Source organism: Acipenser ruthenus, chromosome 1, assembly GCF_902713425.1.
Source record: "Acipenser ruthenus chromosome 1, fAciRut3.2 maternal haplotype, whole genome shotgun sequence".
Lineage (NCBI taxonomy): Eukaryota > Metazoa > Chordata > Actinopteri > Acipenseriformes > Acipenseridae > Acipenser > Acipenser ruthenus.
The window spans coordinates 42,933,850-42,954,205 of NC_081189.1; the positions used below are offsets into that span (position 1 = coordinate 42,933,850).

Below are 20,356 nucleotides of genomic sequence, written 5' to 3' on the forward strand. Positions count from 1 at the left end.
ATTAAAATAAAAAGGATGAAATCACATCACATTATGAATAAAGGTTAAATGCATTGTTTGAAATACAAGTCAATTGTTTTTATTTATTCCTAAACTAAATGAATTGTTCATCATTTGAAATTATGTATCCCAGTTAAACAAAGTGTAGTAGAAGTGATAAACACTTTAACTGCGTAGTTACAAACTTTGCTCCTTAAAAAACAAAATGGTTCATGACACCCATAAAAAGGCCCTTTCTGAGTTTTCACATTTTACACAAATACACTTATGAACTTGGTTCATATACATTTTCAGGAAAACAAGTACAGTAGGTCTTTTTTCTCTGATGCTGATGTCTGTGTAACACAATTGCTGCAGATACCAGAATATGAATTTAAGATGCACTTTCTGAACCATTTTTTTTTCTCATAAATAGCCTGCTTCATAAATTCGAGTACAGTATAGTGATGCATGTATTAAAATCACCAACAAAAGGCGTGACTAGCCGAGTACACAAACAGTAACGTGACTTACTACTGAGAAAAGACGAACCAAAACTTTACTTCCCAATCTCTAATTATCCATGACATACAGGCAGCCATTTTCAAAGAAGCGTCATTAGCTTCCTGAGGAATTCGAAGAGAAATTTTTACAATTTCAGCGTTTCTAACAAACAGTACCAGCTTGGACAGATCAGAACCCCATATTTTTTGACATGCCAAGCAATACCATGGTTCACAAATTGGGAGAAAAACAAGTGTGAGAAATCACGACTTGAAATGAGAAGCGGCACATAACTGTAATGCTCTGTGTGACAGCAGGTGACCGCAAACAGCCTCCATATGCGTAATTGAGATTGTTTCTCTTTGTAAATGCATATTTATTTGATGTTTTATTTTTTCCTCAAATTGAGGGTGGGAAATTTGGGCTGTGACTTAAATTCAAAAGGAATACAGTAATTTAGTTCCTCACTACATGTTGACTATTGCAGTATTTTGCAGGTTAATTGTGAGTGGTTTGAAGTGATTAATAAACATGAAATGGATGTCTATGCAATTTTATCTTCCAGTTACCTTGATGACCTAGAACGCATTGCAGTTCCATCATACGTACCAACTGAGCAAGATGTCCTTCGAGTCAGAGTGCCCACAACTGGAATCATTGAATATCCTTTTGACCTACAAAACGCCATCTTCAGGTATTCTTGTTATCTGAGTCCATCAAAGTATAACCAATCGTAACAAAGTGTTTTGCTTTATTATGAAACAAGACCAATTTTACGCCATTTATTTATTTATTTATTTTAACTTTGTATTGAATATTTATTGAATATGGTCAAACCACAACAGCAAATGGTATAGTGCAAAAATATACAGGAGTAGCAAACTCTTATTGCTGTCTCCCATGATTGTGTTCTGAAAATTGCATCCCTGACATTAATTCTGTAGATAAAAGTTATCTGTGGCAGTTCAGTTTCAGTAACAAGGGCAGAAATATAATAAACTTTGAGAGGGATGAAAGTGCAGTAGTGGCACAGTTGTCAAATGCTCCTGTTTCCGAAACTGTGCATCTTAAGTTTCAAGAGAAACCATCTCAAAAGTTATGACTCTATAGGGCATTAACTTCCCTAAAGCAATTGTAAGTGGTAACCACTGAGTAATGGTCATATAGTCATCCAAGATAATTTAAACTCTGTGTGATGTTGAATCGATGTAATCCAGGCTGCATGCAGGCCCTATATACTAGTCAGTGTTCATTTAGCACTTTCAAATATATCCAATACAGTTTGTGGGTATGTGCCATTCATTAGATCCCCCATTTTCTGGGTTTTGTCTGTTGCAGAATGGTAGATGTAGGCGGTCAGCGATCTGAAAGAAGGAAGTGGATTCACTGTTTTGAGAATGTTACCTCCATCATTTTCCTAGTTGCACTAAGTGAATATGATCAGGTCCTCGCTGAGTGTGATGATGAGGTGAGTTTTTTACCCTCTCTTTTAAAAAAACAAAACAAAAAAAACAACAAAAAAAACAAAAACACAACAGGTTCCAAATCAATATACAGAGTAAGAATTGCTAAATATTTTCTGCTGCAAATTCATGACTTTCCATGTTAAAACACACACACACACCAGTCTCAATTATTTTAATGAATTCATTGTGGTGATTCATGGATACAGGTAAGCCCTTTTTGTATTGGGCTATTTTATATCTGCCATATCAGAAGATTATTTATAAATACCATCCTTCCATAAATTAATGGAATGTCAAAATGTTTGTCCATTAGTAGGCAGGATAGTACACCATATTCTGTACAAACCAGATTGATGCCATTTCAATCTAGCATAAACAAATATATAATTTATTTAAAGAAAGTGCTGTTCAGACTTTTACACACCAGGATATACACCTTCCACAAAAATGTTTCAAATTGGACTGATGATGGAACGTGTTTGCTTTTGTTCCTAGAATCGAATGGAAGAGAGCAAAGCTCTATTTAAAACGATCATCACATACCCCTGGTTTCAGAATTCATCTGTCATTCTTTTCTTGAACAAAAAGGACATTCTAGAAGAGAAGATTGCACATTCTCATTTAGTTGACTACTTTCCTGAATTTGATGGTGAGTCTAGTCCTTGTTTTTGTAATGCTTAGTCCCTTACAAGACTATTGCAGCATAAAAATACAAATTGTAAAATGAATGATTCTCTTGTCTTCACTGAACTGTAAAAGCTCTATCTGAATGCAAGTATTCACTGAAAACAAGAAAACCTGTGTGTGGTACAGTATGTAGTGTCACAGACAAAAGTATTGGCACCCTATACTTATTATACCGTAATTCAAGGTAACAGATTAAGGACAATAATTTAGTAAACTTTAACCACTTTTTGATTATGACACTGATTGTGGATTTTGGTATTCCATATTTCTTTCATACTGTTCTTTAGCCATTTCCTGTTGTAGCTTGCTACGAGTGCTTTTCTCAAACGGGAATCCAAGTCCTTTGGTCTTGCCCATCATCTGCTGTGTTGCCAACAGATGTTGGAAATAATTAGCACTTTTTCTGGCTATTGACTTTTTAATGCAGCTTAGTTAATGTGTAATGGTTTTAAATCAATTAATATATATTTTTTAATTTGTTCTATAAAATTAAGACTTAAATGTAAAGGTGCCAATACATTGTCAAGACAAATATTTGAAATTGTGATTTTTTTTTTTTTAAATAAAAATATTGATTGTTAAACTACCAGAAACTATGTATTTTGGTCTTTGTCATATTAATTGGTGACTAATGCTTATATTTAACATGTTTTCTTGAATCATCATGTATTAAGTATAGGGTGCAAATACTTTTGTCTTCAACTGAATATACCGAATATGCAGATTTCAAGTTAGCTATAACATTTTAAAAGTAACTTGAGCTCTTAGTTGAAAACAATTAAAAAGGTCTAATTAAGCAAATTATCAGTTTAATTAAAAGGTCTAGTTAAGTAATTGAGAGCTCAGTTGGAATGAAAACCAGCAGACAGAGTGGGTCCCCAGGACCGGGGTTGGGAACCACTGATCTAGACGAGCATAAGTGATTTAGATGCTTAAACCCCTAATTAAACACCTAGTCATTTACAAAAATCAGGACTACCTGCCTAAATAAATAAATAAATAAATAAATAAATAAATAAATAACTTCAGTCACGTATGAAAATGGGGCCCCAAGTGACCACAAACACTTATAATTTTAACAATATATTTACAGTAAGACCTCTAATCATTGGTGCATTAGGAGAGTAAAACGAGGAGACCTTTCACCAGAGGCACAGTAACAAATCCAAACTGGCTGTAAAGCAAAAACTGTCAATTGCAAATATAATGCAAACTGTGTGGACATTTTCTTGCTGGACATTGTTGTTTCCATAAATCAAAAATATTTTACTTTGATCAAAACAAAAAAGGGCATCAACTTTTTAATTGAATTACTGTAACTGCTATGACTGACAGGACCTAAAGTAAAACCTGGTTTATTTTCTGTAATGCATTGCTAATATGTTTATATTACTGAGGGGAAACGCACATAGAAGTAAATAGTAGTGTAACATCTATCTGCTTGTTAAGCCCATTACTCATGGATACAGTAAAAAGAGCATGGGCTGCTTCCAAAGCATGTCTATCAACTGGGTCTCACCATCTTTTTTTTGTTATTTCTTAGGACCCAAACAGGACTCCAAGTCTGCCAGAGAATTCATTTTGAAAATGTATCAGGAGATGAATCCAGATAAAGATAAAGTCATTTACTCTCACATTACATGTGCCACAGACACAGAAAACATCAGGTTTGTCTTTGCTGCTGTCAAGGACACCGTCCTCCAGCTGAACCTCAAGGAGTTCAACCTGGTGTAAAAGCCTTGGTCAAGTAAATATAGAATAAGTGCAATTGATGCAACTAATGCAATTTCTCATTTAGGCCTCTCCAATATGTTCTTGTTATGTAACCAGAGTTCTTATATTTACCCCAAAAATGTGAAGACTGCTGGGAAGCAATCAAATCAGGGCCTTTGTGATGGATTTATTAAGGTTTACGTTTATGACATTTGTTAATTTTATAAAGCCATATTTTTCACCAAAGTAGGCAAGTTTTAAAGTGAACTCTAAGTGAAACTGAATTTTAAATAACTGTGCACTGACTCAAATGCAAACAAGATTGCATGTGTATCCTTTTTATTGTATTATTTGATAACCAACTGGAATCAAATACAGTAGACTGTAACCCAGGGGTGTCAAACTCCAGTCCTCGAGGGCCGGAGGGTTTTCTGGTTTTCATTCCAACTTAAGCACTCAATTAAACTTAAATTTACCTAATTATTTGTTCAATTGGACATGTAATATTTAAGGTATTTTACAGTTGATGATTTTAAAAATGCACTTGATTCAATGTAGATTACCTATAAAACATTGATGTCTGAGAAGAAGCGTTAAATGTGTCCAGTTAATCAAATAATTAGACCAATTAAGTAACTGAGAGCTCGGGTGAATGAAAGCCAGAAGACACCCCTGCTGTAACCAAAGTGCCTTTTAAAACAGCAAAGTGAAGATGGATGGTGGATATCAAAAAGATACCTAAATACATTTTACTATTTTTATATGATTTTGGGTAGACTGTACTTTTTTGGTAAGCGTCTTTCCATGGGTGAATTGCCATAAACGGGGTAGTTATCTGGGTTTATGTATTTATTTTAAATAGTGACACTTGTTAACACTGGATAAATAAATAAATTGATTTTGTATGGACACATCTCAATGAACAACAAAAACTGTCAGAAACAGATAAACCAAATAAAAGCGGAATATTTTGCCGCTATTTAACATTAAAGTAACAAAGACTAGGAAGTAAATTAAAAGAATGTGAATATGGTACTTTGTTAGTATGAATACAGAACTGCACTGTACATTGGTAAATTGCACTTTGATGCAGTTCATCATTTACTAAAACTGAAATGTACATTAGTTCACAAGAAACAGCTAGGCACACAAAACACTTTTACAAATCATTTGTAAAAACTTTTTTTTTTTCCTGCTGATCCTGTGAAATGTTTATTGTGTATAGTGGTATTTTAAATCTACTGACATGAATATTAGTTCTTGTATGTCAACAGTTTCAAGTTGTGTTTATATATATATATATATAATGGATTTGGATGAACTGCTAAATATGATGTAACCTCACCCCGTTTCAGAAGTTTGCATTTGCTAAAGTGGTCTCCACTTAGCATTACCAAAGAAAATAGGGGTTTGACATTATTTATAAAAAATACTGCACTAGAAAGCTATAACAAATAGGACCGGCCCCATGTGAGATAAATATTTGCTTGTTATGCTGTACATTTACAATTATTGTAATTTTTAGATTTATTTAAAGTTTGTTTTGTAAACCGTACCTTTAGATGCACATATATACTATGGATCTTGCCAAATTTGCACCTTTATGGCACAAGTTATAATTATTTTATTTAATTAGATAAGTCTTACGTTTAGTCTATACACTCCAGAAATAGATAGTATGTTCCTATTTTTAATCATATTTTCTATAGGATTATAGTTATAACAAAATAAATAGTTCTTATACAGTAGGTTTGATGTACAATATGTATGTACCAGTATACAGGGTTCTCTATAAAATAGGTAATGCAGCAAAAGAGAGACTACATCTTGAAGACCTACAGCAGGGGTGTCCAATCCTGGTTCCTTGAGGGCCGGTCCTCCTGGTTTATGTTCCCACTGTACCCTAAATTAATTAATTGGGCCAATTAAGCTTCTAATAATTATTATCATTATTTGTTTATTTAGCAGACGCCTTTATCCAAGGCGACTTACAGAGACTAGGGTGTGTGAACTATGCATCAGCTGCAGAGTCACAGACAATTACATCTCACCCGAAAGACGGAGCACAAGGAGGTTAAGTGACTTGCTCAGGGTCACACAATGAGTCAGTGGCTGAGGTGGGATTTGAACCGGGGACCTTCTGGTTACAAGCCTTTTTCTTTAACCACTGGACCACACAGCCTGGACCACTTAATTGGTCCAATTAAGTAATTTAGGGTACAGTTGGAACAAAAACCAGGAGGGACACCGGCCCTCCAGGACAAGGATTGGACACCCCTGACCTACAGCTATGGCCAAATGTTTTGCATCACCCTATAGAATTAACTGATTTTTGCTTCATAAAGTGCAATGAAACCTGACTAATAATGTTACGTTAACAGATTGAATTACGTACTGCATAATGTGACATTTTGAAATCTAACATTAAATACTGTACTACTGTTATGGCTTCCAGTAGACTTTTGCAATATAATTTTGTATTTTATTTATTTATTTATTTATTTTTTAAATTAATGTCTCAAAGCCTAAAATTCTAGGTGATGCTAGGTAAACTTTTGACCATTGCTGTAATTTCTGAATAGTTACTGTAAGTTCTCCCCCACAACCAATGCCTTCCAGCTGCTAGCCTTTTTCCTCAGTATAAACCACAAAAATCTGCTCCACACACATACTTACAGTACAAAATACAGATGCAAAGACATTCAGCCAGGGACATCTAATGCAATAAGTTAACACTCCCATCACTCTGTCAGGATGGACATGCACAAGGGCTCTTAAGCACTTATTGTTGTTGACAGAAACCAACAATTTAACAATGATTTATAGGTAAACCACTCCCCCCTCCCCCCCATGATATAGAATGTGATTATAGAATCTAACAAACTAAACTTTTTACAAACATTTTTATTTTTTTAAATGTACCCATACAGTTGCATGTACTGGAACACAGCATATCACAAGCTAGTTCCTATACTCAATGCGTACATCAGAATCTACACTAACATTGAAATGGACTTTAATGTCAGCATGGTTGGTCTATAGAACTGTGATATCAACATTTCAACTTAGACCTGCTCTTTTTTATATTTAAACTCTAAAAAGCAGGTTGAAACCCACTCTTTTGCCTTGTGTATAACAGTGAACATGCTATAACTGAATTGTTTTATAAAAAGGTTTGTAAACACAGAGCATTAATGCATTAATAATTTGCCCATACTGAATGGGTGTGTGTGTGGGGGGGGGGGGTATTTATGTTTAGATTATAAGTAGTATTGCAGTTTACATTGTTATTTCAGAAAACGGTGATGCTGTTATGCAACCTCAATAAAACTCAAAATTAGAACTGACTTGTACTGGTGTTATATATATATATAAATAACTGCCGATACATTTTGCGGATGGTTAACAGGAAATACTTCAGTGAAATTATGGGTTTGCCTTATGAAACATCAGTATAAAGGACATTGTGTTATTCCTTCATTTATAAATGAAAAACTAAAAATAAACAAAAAAACAACAAATGAAAAAAAAAAACGACCGGAAGACTGATGAGATCAAACAAAAAGTTTGACTCCCGTACCATGAAGTCTCTCAAGTTACATCTTAATTAAAAAAGAATAATAATAAAAAAAATAAATTATATATATATATATATATATATATATAGAGTACAAAAGCTGTATCAGCCTACTACCAGGCACTTTTTATAATTAAAAAGACGGTTTTACCTAGTGGCCTTGTGCATAGTTTTTTTTTTTTTGCTTTATCTGTTGTGATGCATCTGAACTGGAAGGATGTTTGGGCTCATGCCTCGTTAGAAAGTAATATAATTGCTGACCTTTGACAGCCGGCCTGCACTACTACCCTTGCTACTCCTAAACTGGAATTCACAGATGGAAGAGTGATTTAAAAATAAAAATAAAATTACCGACTATGGAGTCCGATTTGAGAAACATATACCACTTAAAATGTAGCCATGGTTCTTCTCCTTTCCAAACCTAATAGTTTAACTGAACATGCTTACTACACTCCCCCATATGGAATGCTCTTGTCTTTGTGGTGACAGCAAACATTACAAGTACCTGGTACAATATTTATTTCAGGTTGTTTAGTTTTCTCTCTGAACCCAATTGAACATACAGGGCATATATCATTTCTCAACTCATATTAACCTAATTATGGTCCTGTAATGTTCCATCTCCAAAAGCAAAATGTCTTTTATTAAAGGTAAGAACTGTTCCACATACCTTGCATAACATCCAAAAACAATACTACAGAGAAAAATAAAAATCAAAGAAAAAGGCCACTGACAACAACAAAAAATGTGAATGATATCTTAAACATATACCAAAAACAGGCAGGGATGTTTGAATAACATGAAACAATAAAACCAAAGGAAAGGTCTACACTGTCATGTTGGTATGCGACATGCATCTGTGTGAAAGTGTCACTGCATTACATCCTGCTATGTTATTGCTGTTTTGTTTTTAAATAAAAACAGTTTGGATGTTGTGTTTTTTTAGCTTCTGTATCAACACACTGCCAGCACCAATTTTCCTGGGAATATAGTATCAGGTTGGAGATTGTCAGATATCAGGAGTTGTTAGAGAGGCACACCTGAAAAAATTACTTCTAAAACCTGGCAGTGATGACTTCTCCAATACATACCTGGGAAAATACCTGACCAGCCTCAAATAACTCTCAAAATGTTTCAGTACAAGTACTGTGTACTGCTACAGAACCTTCAACAGTTGTATTTGAAAATTAAGCAACAACAATAACCAGGGCTGGGTTGCACCAGCTATGAGTAAGTTCATTTCTAAGTTAGAACGTAAAGTCCTAAATTGTTACTAGTTAGTTTATAACTAAGCACTCTCTTATTTCAGTTGCACCACACATACTTATGATAATTCTTTGTTAGTTTATCACTAAGAGCAGTTCATACTAAGTCAGTGATGTCATCACTGCTCGGTAGCCAATTAGAAGGGAGGATATTTCAGAGGGCTTGGTCAGTGATACAGATAGAAACTCCCACTGAAGAAACGCATGTGGACAGGACCTTTAAAACTACCAAAAATAAACATATAATTTAATGGGAATATTATTAAGACTGTTTTCGTTTTAGAGATTCATTGATTAAAATTAAATCAGTACCTTTTTGTGAATCGGGATGCTGAGAGGGCAAACTTTTTTATTCGTACTTCATATCTTAAGTCTTCACACTTCCCTTTGTTAAAAATCCAGATTAACTATATATGTATGTGTGTGTGTGTGTGTGTGTGTGTTAGTGTGTTACAACAAACAAGCTGACAAGACATTCGTGAAAGATCCCATCAGATTATATAGGAACTTTAAAATTATTCCTACAAGATGTATATTATCCTATAAAGAAACTTTAGAATCTAATATGATTTAAAAGGATGTCCTATAATTATCAAGAGGATGTATGTGGTCTCGCAGGATTCGCCGACGACGAAAACTATGAACAAAATCATCTTCAAAAGAGAAGCTCATGGGGGCTCCCGAGTGGCGCATCCAGTAAAAGCACTCGCTAGAGTGCAGGATGCGCTCTATAGCCTGGACATCGCCGGTTCGAGTCCAGACTATTCCACAGCCGACTGTGGATGGGAGCTCCCAGAGGGCGGCGCTCAATTGGCCGAGCGTCGCTCGGGGGGAGGGAGGGTTAGGTCCGCCAGGGCGTCCTTGGCTCACCGTGCAGCAGCGACCCCTGTAGTCTGGCCAGGCGCCTGCGGGCTTGCCTGTAAGCTGCCCAGAGCTGCGCTGTCCTCCGACGCTGTAGCTCTGAGGCGGCTGCACGGTGAGTTCGCAGTGTGTAAAGAAGCCGGCGGCTGACGGCACACGCTTCGGAGGACAGCGTGTGTTCATCTTCGCCCCTCCCGAGTCAGCGCAGGGGTGATAGCGGTGAGCTGAGCCTAAAAAATAATTGGGCATTTCAAATTGGGGAGAAAATAATCAAAAAAACTAATTGGCAATGACTAAATTATTAAAAATAAATAAATAAATAAAAAATAAAAGAGAAGCTCATGCATCAAAAGTTGCCGTGTCCTCAGCAAGTAACATAAACCATGAGTTCATATAAGTAATATGTTGTATAAAACATTAACCATCACCAGTGATTTACAAGTTAAATTAACTTTGCCAAAAAATTGTTCAACAAATTTACATGCAATAGTAATTTAATGCAAGTAATGTCTATACTTCCCATAATACAGTATTCCTCACCAGATAAAAATACCGTATTACTTCAAATTAACGCTGTCCTCGAATTAACACCTCACTCAGTGATCAGCTTTTTAATAGACGTCGCTCTCAATAAAGAAATGTAAAAGTTATTTTTTTTCTACCCCTGCTCAAAAAATAAACGCGCAACTCTGCCTGTGTACATGACACCCCCGAAGAAACTGCAACCTCAATCCAGCATGTAATACAAACTAATGTACACCCACCTTAGTAAGCAAATGTTATTTTATAGTACAGTCCCAACAGACAACCCAAGATTAACTACTTACAGCACAGCAGTCCTTCACGTCGCTTTTTTTTCCCAGCAGAGTTCAGTGCCAACACAGCAGGGGATAAAACAAGGGCTGTCTGTTTACCTCGTCGTCAGATTGGATGGTGAAAACTTAAATTCAGAGTAACTTAGAGCTTTGCCGGTCACTCTAAGCGCTATCCGAAAGCTGGCTGAAGATATATATATTTAGATATATTTTAGTTTTAACAGAAATCAAACCGATATTCAGAGGTAATCATTTTCGTTAAGAAAAACAACTGCATTACACTCAAATACCGTTCTGTCTCCTCTTCTTGTCCCGCCCCATAGCAACCAATACACACTCCTGACCTCCCAACTGCCACCTAATAGGCTCTCGTTAACTGTCAGTAAATGTAAATGTGTTTCAAGCCCCAAAAACACACCTAAGATTATAGTGCTGCAGATTGGAGCCTCTAATGGCGCCGTTTCTAAAATGCCTTAAATCATTTATTATTATTATTATTTTTATTATTATTATTATTATTATTATTATTATTATTATTTATTTCTTAGCAAACGCCCTTATCCAGGGCGACTTACAATCGTAAGCAAATACATTTCAAGTGTTACAATACAAGTAATACAATAAGAGCAAGAAAATATTGAAATATTGCAGCGTTTGTAAAGCATAGTATTATTAATAAAGGCCGCCCTCGTTTAAGGGCCGCAGTCATTTTGATCAATTTAAAATAAACGCTGTGGCGCCAAATTGAAGTAATACGGTATATACTGAAATTATGCATCTAAGGAATAAATATTGAAGTTCTCCAAATAGCATTGCCATGCAAAGACGATCATTTTCAATTTCATTAAGGTTTATTGGATTGATATGACTTTTGTTGTCCACAGCTTTCTGTAATTGTGTGAAAAGTGAGTCACATTCACTAGCAAAACACCTTCACTGTAAACCTGACTGTCAAGTTTGATAAGATATTGTTATAGCCAAGACTGCCAACCCATTTAAATAAAAACAATAGGTATGAGTGAAAAATTGCACTTTTGTATATATTATGTGGCCCTTTATTAAGTGGTAGTGTCTGATAGAATAATAACTATTATGATCTAAAAACAAATGGTGAACTTTAGAAGCTATGAACATCATTGCCATTTATTTGAATAGCAATCAACTGCCTATTTTTCAAACAAATATGTATTTTTAAAACTTAGGCACAACCTGCTAAAATGTGTATTAATATAGATAAAAAAAATCAACTGTACTTATAAACTGAATTAAATACATGTAACATGAAACATGTATGCATATTTTTTTTTATCATAGTATGGTATTCTCTTGCATTTCAGAAACATCAAAAGGCACTGAATGGGAGTTGTGTATTTGATGTTCTTTTTCATCAGAGAAGCCTTGATTATGGGTTTTCAGTATTTTGGCAGGATATCTCTTGCATCTTCTAATTTGGCAAGAACCCACTGTAAGAAAAAAAGAACATGGTTAATATTTCATAAAGGAAAATGGATAATAGAAACAAATGTGGAATTAGTATGGCAGGGGGTTCAAACAAATATGCCCATGTAATCGTAATGTTTTATTGAGCAATACAAATAATCAAAAGATGAGTGAGAGAATTATACTATACAGCAGTGTACCAATGTGAAGAGACTATCTCATAGCATGTGGTCTGTATTAAAAACTATGGCTAGAAGTAAAATACAATAAAAAAAAAACACCTCTAATGGAATTCGACCATTAGAATCAATGACAGCTGTACCAAATGTGAAGACAATCTCTCAAAAGTGTTCTATAACTGGTATGGTCAGAGGTTAAAACTGTGGTAGTGAAAACCTGCAATTAACTTTAATGAGGTAATCATATAATACAGCTGACTCAATTATGAGACCCTTCATTACAAAACCAGTCAGATCTTGCAATTTCAATCAGAAACACATGAAACCTTTAATTTGGACATTAATAGTTTGAGAAAATCATCGAACAAATATTTACACTTAGTTTTTTAAAAGCTTGTTTAAAATTGTCTTTAAAATGCATTGAAGCCCAATGGAAGGCACATGTGACCAGGGTTCCTAAAATCATGTTTTAAAATATCTTTTTTTTTTCTGTACTACTCTTTCAGTCCTATATGCACGTACACATACATTATATTGTATACATACCTTGGCAATTTCAGGACTTTTGAAGTTTATTATCTTCCCAAACTCTTTGGCGTGGAACACAGACTTTACTCTCTCCTAAATAACAAAATCAATAAAAAATAGACCGATGTAATTCCATGATATTGAAGATACATTTTTTTACAACAGTGACAAATCTTAATTAAAATACCAGAACAATGCATAATGGGATTCTATTATATTTCCTGTAAAATATTACATGATTGAGGTACTAACATTTTGTGGAGTCAGTATAATTGTTAGTCACTTACAATTGTCCAATTTTTCCTTTTAATTTTACTTATTTATAATATATAAATAACCACTGCAATTAAGTGGTAGCCATTATAAGACGAAAGTAACAATTCATCAATTATATCAAAAAGTGTCTATGCGTCTTCAGTCATTATGGTTTTTCCAATGCATTTTCTTTGAATCCAGTGCACACTAATTCCTCACACTAAAGCTAGATTATTATTCACTGACTAGAATAAAAAAAAAGTTGGGTTACCTTACCTTGAAAAGTTATATACCAAAGCTTTGACTGGGTTGGCTGCACAAGCCACTCCAATGACACGTCTATAAGTGGAAGTGCCCAAGTAGCCAACCCTTACAAATTCCTTGTTTGACGACTTTTAGAGAACCACGGTTACAAGTTAAACCCCAAAAATATATATTTGTGGTGGGTGTCAGTTTCAATTTCTCCCAGATGACCCTCAAGCACAAACTTTGTAGGTGGGTAAAAACAAACTGAGTTCTTTCCAACACCAGTTAGGCTGAGTTGAGATAAGGGAATATCTTGATTCCCTGCACTCTTAAGGGGGCGACTGTTTCTGCCATACATTGGAGAAGGTTCTGGGAGACAGTGACAGCAAAGGGAAGAACGTTGTACTGGTATGCAGAACCATCTATCGTGAAGCTGAGGAACTTACGATGGGCTGGACGAATGCCCACCGAACGTAAGGATCCTTCAGGTCTATGGACGTGTACCAATCTCCCTTGTGGACAGAAAACAGGATTTGGGGGATAATTTGAAACTTGAAGCAATGCCTAAAACGGAAAACATTGAGGGCCCCGAGGTCCAAAATTGGACGCAGGGATCCTTCCTTCTTCGACACCAGGAAGTAGAGAGAATAGGAACCTCTGTGAACATCTTCCAGTGGAGAGATGCCGTTTTACTGTTAAAGATTCCTGACTTCATCCCTTAAGATCTGCTCTTGACCAAGGCATAACCTCTTCTCACAATAGTAAGGACCCAGCTGTCTGTGGAGAACCTGCCACTGATGGAAATGATGAGGGGGGGGGGGCTTCCGTGAGAAAGGGAGTGTTGATGGTCTCAATGGGCCTGAGCCTAGGGCGGCACTCCAGCATCTGCAGCTGGCGGCTACTTCCACTCCTTCCTCTGAGCTTGTGTAGGAATGGTTGTCCTGCCATGATTGGGTGCAAATATGGAAAACTGCAACTGTAACCGGGACAGAAAGCCTGGCCCCTGTGGGAGGTCTTAGGCAAGGGCTTATGTAGGAAACCCGAAATAGCTACCCGAGAACATGTCCTTGAGAGACAGGGGCATCCAAAAACACGAGATTTCAACTGGTCCGTGGATCTAGTCTTGGACAATCAAACATGCCACTATCGAAACACAGCGGCACCCATGACCCTGCCAGCAGCCCAAGAGACAGGGAAACAGAAATCAAAGGAGAGTTTGGCAATAAGCCTAAGCTCTGCTAAAAAGAGACTCTTGACTAGATGGTGAAGCTAGTGCATTGCAAATAAATTGGTGCAACGTGGAAAACGTAGACACAAAACATGAATACGCTAAATAAGAAACAATTAGGGTTACAAATCGGTTATCATTTTCCCAAACTGAAATGAAACTTTCTAGGAGAATGAACCCGAGCTTTCTGGAAGCGAAAGCTCTTGTGCAGCATTTGGGTACCCATCCTCCAGATGTGTATGTAAAAGACAGAGAGAGAGAGAGAGAGAGAGAGAGAGAGAGAGAGAGAGAGAATCCTTGTCCATTTAAAAAAAAAACAAAACATATATATACATATATATATATATATATATACACATATATATATATATATATATATATATATATATATATATATATATATATATATATATATATATATATATATATATATATCACATACCTTTGCTTCAATGCGTAAGCGTCTGCCTTCAACTACAAGTGGCTCTTTGGTGAACTCATCGTAACAGTATTGCCATTCACAAGTAAGCTGTCCGAATGTTCCTTTTGTAACAAAGAATATGCCACTAAAATAATAAGAAAAGACATTAAGAAAAAAAAAACTTTAATTAAAAAAAGCATGAAATGTATAAAATGTTACCCCTTATAAGTTTTTAAAAAATGTAAAAATCTAATACTGTATGTTATACTAAAAATAATAAAATGTCCATATCTACTTCCAGAAAATTTAAAGTAAATGCATTACCTTTTTGTGATCATGAAAAAGTCTGTTTCGTTCACCTTGGCATGGGCAAAGTATTTGTATTTGGCAAACCTTCCATTTTCAATTTTCTAAAGAAATAAAAGATAATTCCATGAACCCTTTGCATATTGACATAAGTTCATGTTTAAGGCATGACTATAGAAATGTTTATGCTCAGAACAAGTTTAGTGACACAGTGAAATAAAATCCATTTGCCAGAGAAAACTAATTAATCTGAATGTTCAGACAACCTCAAACTTGATACATTAATGGAAGTTCAATTTACAGTCAATATCTTTTAAAAGGAAAGCATTTAAAGTTAATTACAAAATAAAAGTACAGTACACCCTCGCTATAACTCCCTTCATTAAAATGAACCTGGCATCTGGACCCCAAATAAAAAAAGAATAATCATATAAAACACACACACTGTCAACATCCCGGTCTGTATGCACGGCATGTCACCTCCGCAGTGAAGTCAACTCTTTTGTCTTAATAAAAAACGCGCGCTGTGTAACTATGCCCCCGAAACGAAAATAAATTTTATGTTGCAACAAAGCTGGAAACTATATTGATCGTTTGAAAAAAGGAGTAACGCGGGTATGTCTCTGTTGTGAATATAGGTATATTGCTACATGAGACGAACAGGTACGTGAAATTCTACTCGTAGTCACAATCTCATCTCATTAACTTACTCCAACAGTTTATCGTTCATTTTGATTGTCCTTTCGCTATAACGAACAAAAGGCTTGGACCCCAACAGGTTAATTATAGCGAGGGTGTACTGTATCTGCATTTACCAGTCACCACAGTTACTACATTAAACAATATACAATTTTATATTATATTATATATATATATATATATATATTCTAGAAGAGCGATAGACTACCTAAATGTAGAGCAACAAAAAAAGGTCAGTCGGTTGATGAGTTACCACAGACTTACTATGTTTTTTTAATTCATATTTTACCCTCCCTATATATATATATATATATATATATATATATATATATATATATATATATATATATATTTTTTTTTTTTTTAAACTGTATATTGTGGCACATTATATTTACTGTATTTATAGGACATATGCTTAAGATTTCTAATGATTACAAAATTGGCTTCCTCGAAATGGTTCTCTTTACCATTGTTTAGCTGTCAGTTTTTACCGACTAATCTTTGCAGAAATTACACAATTGTGTATTTCAGGTGCAGTACTTCATAATAATTTATTATGTATAAAATGTAAACACCTAGTCACATTGCTTGACTATTTGACCCTACTGTATACTGCCTCAGTCAAATGCCATAAAACACAATTAAAATAATTGACTTTTTGAACTGTAATACTGTAAGCATGTTTTACCAGCTCAAACCAATCATGGATTGGTTAAAATGACATTACTACCAGTGTTAGATTATGGTGATCCTCATTGGTAGATGTTTTATTATTATTACTATTATTAGTAGTAATGCATTTTTAAAAATTAAAACATTAAAATAGTAAAAATTCTGAAACTATATCCAGTATCAGTTATATAAAGTGTTCACAGTACCGTTTTCATTTATTTGACTATTTAATGAAAATATGGTTAATATTATGAAACTAGAACACTGCCTTGTAATACAATACTGTTAAATGAGATGAAAAGTTTAACTTTCAGTGTTTCATTTTCAAGAGCAATACAGTGCAGCGGCACGAAACAGATAAAAAACAAGAACAAATTGCTGATGCGATTTATTTTTTTTCTAGAAATTAATTTGTGCAAATCATTGCTTTACCATTTTCATCTGAGCAAAAAATAATTCTAACATTGTATTTTAAGAAACATTTTATTAGCTTCTTGTACACAGATGGATTTTTGCATGAAAATAACAATTTTTACATAGCAAGCATAAGTATGGATAGTCACATGAACAACACAAACGCTTGGATATGAGAATGAATGAACAAAATGCAAAAAGCACATTTAAAACCGAGGCAACAAATAAATGGACTGTCAACATAAACTGCTATCTACAGTAGTAGGATTATTATTATTACTTTTAATGCAAAGATATCAAATTACAATTAAATTAAGGCTGAGGCGTTTGAACACAATCGATAGTCAAGCCTGTGTGCAGTTTGTTTAAAGCAGGGATGTGTTTTTTTTTTTTGTAAACTGCAATCATTTATTGGATTTTAGCGCAGCGCTTCCCCCGCCCCTCAGTTCTGACTCACTGAATCTGCGTGCGATTGAGCTCACCTTCTCCCCACAATCCGAAAATAAGCATTTACCATCAGTTGCTTCTTTTTTTGAAAAAAAAAAAAAAAAAAAAAAGATAGATCCGAGGATGTAGTGACGCAAGATGGAAGGCCTGTAAATATTGTTGAGGGAGCTGCATTTCGACAACTTGTTACAAATCTTGCACCAGGCTATTAAATGCCTTGCTGAAAGACGTCCACGTTGATAACTTTAAAACATGAACGTCTGAATGAGAGAATTCAAAACCATTTTTCTGACCAGTGTGACTCGCTGTCAAATCAGTACAGCTGCGTGGCTAAGCATGGCTCAGGAAGCATATCTCGCAGTTACCTGCCATTATATCATGTCAGACTGGGAACTGAAAACACACGTTTTAGCAACAAGAAAACTAAAACGACAGACACACCACTATTCATTTAGCTGAGGAGATCAACCAAATCAAAACTGAGTTTGGGATGAGTTCAAAAAGAATTGCATGTGCACACAACAATGCATCAAATACTTGCCGGGCAATGCCTTTGTTGCTAGTTAGTGACAATGCTGGGGGGCCTAATTGTGGTGTAATTAGTGTGAGCTGTGCAGGGCACAGTATTAACCTGTACATACAAAATAGTTTGGAGGAGGTTCAAGCAGTCAGTACTCTGGTGTCAGCGGCAAGGCGACTGGTTGGCCATTTTAGAAAAAGTGAGCTAGCAACCAGTGCTTTAAAGAAGAAACGAAATGAAATGTTAGCTGTAGAAAAAGCTTCACGGAAACTAGTGCAGGATGTCCCAACAAGATGTAACACTGTATACTACATGTTTGAGCGACTTTCGCACTTGAGGTGGCCTGTAGTAGCTGTTTTGTCAAACTCAGAGGCGACAAAAAGATCAGATGCAGCTACCTTAGACATGACCACTGAGCAGTGGAAATTAATGTCTGAAGTGCTCCCATTGCTACAGCCATTTGAACTCGCTACTGTGCTTTTAAGTTCAGAGAAAAGCAACACTGCAGGCTGCGTGTTCCCCTTCGTAACAGGGATACAAAATCGGCTGAGGAAGGAACCAGACACTGACATTAATAGTCCAGCTACACCATGAAGTAAAGATGATGAGAATGTACGGAAGGTACTTTTGTGCAATTTGTCACAGCGTTTCAACCTTAGTCAACTGAATGAGCCAAACAAAAAAGTTATGCCACTGTTAACAGCTTCTTTTGTTGATCCACATTTCCGCAACTTACACTTCCTAACAGAAGAGGCCAAAGCTAGTTTAAGAGAAGCTGTGCAGTGTCGAATTTCAGAGTTTTCTGAAACTAACCTTGCTGGTGAAAAAAGTGGAGGTAGCACATGTGAAAACAATGAGGATTTGCCACTTAAAAAGAAGTCAAAAACAGGAGATGGCTTTTGAGTTGTGGACGCAAACACACGTCACATGAGCCCGGCAGCGCTAAGGAATGTGACATCACATGGGAGATCACCATTTATTCATCTGAACTCCCCTTAAGTATAAATTAAGTTCTGCTTCTATGGTGGAAAAAACCATCAAAATCGCTTTCCAAAAGTTGCACTCTTGGCCAGAAGTATCTTAAGCATTCCGGCAACGTTGGTCCCCAGCGAGTGTGTATTCAGTAAGGCTGGACAGATTGCAAGCAAGCTACGGTTTTCACTGAAAGCAAAAAATGTGGACACTATTGTGTTCCTTAACAAAAATAATACATAAGCCATGGACAATACTGTTACTGAACTGTTAACTTTTTGTAAATTAGTTATGATGTTCCCTGGATTGGTTGTTAAACCGCTTGTTCTGGATTTAAACAATTATTATTTTTTTTAAATTGTTATTAATATATGCACAAACTGGTGTAATTTAATTAGCATAATAGTTTTTAAACCTTTACTAGCAATGTTGCACAGTAATATACAGCTCCACGTGTATAACTGCAGTAATTTATTTTTTACCCTTTCATAATATCGATGAGTCAGCTTTTTTGGAAAACGATATCGATGGTGAAAAAGTAGGCATCGCCCCAGCCTTAATTATAATTTCCTGTTGCTGCAGTCAGTAAACAGGTACAAAATTGGTTAATAGAATTTATAAAAACAACATCACTTTTGCTTACAAAGACTACTGTACTTAATGTTTAAAGAAAACCCTTGTATAACACCTGATTCTTTATAGCCTGCTGGAACTTAAAACATACACTGCATGAGGGCTAATGAAATACACATACTGGTTATACTGTATGACTAACAGCTACCATAAATGCATGCATTAATAGCACTTAGCAATATTATTCTAGCTGTCATCATCATCATCATCACTGTCAGTCCTAATCCATTCAGTGTAGGCCATTCTTTTCTGCAAGCATGATAAGAGGAGAAAAAAAAATAGCCGATATAAGTTTTACATGCACTGTCCAGTTATGTCAGGCTAGTTGGCACAAAAAAAACCCATTAGATTAAAAGTCATTTTTTTAATTCTTGACAACTTTTACTTATTTTTATGTGCTCTTGAAAGAAAAAAAACAAAAACACACACAACAACAATTTGTAGGCTACTTGTCTTTATAAATAAAACATGTACTTTTTTTGATAGAAACAAAATATTTGTTAAAAAAAACAAAGAAAAAAAATATTCC

General features: G+C 35.3%; 2 protein-coding genes across 3 annotated transcripts in view; one reads left to right on the top strand and one right to left on the bottom strand.

Annotated features, from left to right (window-relative positions):
• The window catches only part of LOC117421425 (guanine nucleotide-binding protein subunit alpha-14), a 41,062-nt gene extending 33,371 nt beyond the window's left edge, over positions 1 to 7,691 (top strand). The window contains exons 4-7 of the mRNA XM_034035845.3: positions 1,049 to 1,177; positions 1,822 to 1,951; positions 2,445 to 2,598; positions 4,180 to 7,691. Of these exons, the coding sequence (XP_033891736.1) occupies positions 1,049 to 1,177; positions 1,822 to 1,951; positions 2,445 to 2,598; positions 4,180 to 4,370 (604 nt within the window). The 3' untranslated portion in view covers positions 4,371 to 7,691. The remainder of the gene's footprint in view (positions 1 to 1,048; positions 1,178 to 1,821; positions 1,952 to 2,444; positions 2,599 to 4,179) is intronic.
• An 857-nt stretch (positions 7,692 to 8,548) lies between these two features.
• vps13a (vacuolar protein sorting 13 homolog A) overlaps positions 8,549 to 20,356 on the bottom strand; it is a 104,492-nt gene continuing 92,684 nt past the window's right edge. The window contains exons 69-72 of one of the 2 annotated variants that reach the window (XM_034034577.3): positions 15,489 to 15,574; positions 15,186 to 15,309; positions 13,033 to 13,107; positions 8,549 to 12,330 (exon numbers count right to left, since the gene is read on the bottom strand). In XM_034034577.3, coding sequence (XP_033890468.3) covers positions 12,280 to 12,330; positions 13,033 to 13,107; positions 15,186 to 15,309; positions 15,489 to 15,574 — 336 coding nt within the window. In that variant the 3' untranslated portion in view covers positions 8,549 to 12,279. Of the gene's footprint in view, positions 12,331 to 13,032; positions 13,108 to 15,185; positions 15,310 to 15,488; positions 15,575 to 17,793; positions 20,077 to 20,356 lie in introns of those variants that run through there. The other variant, XM_059025449.1, reaches the window with a different exon arrangement.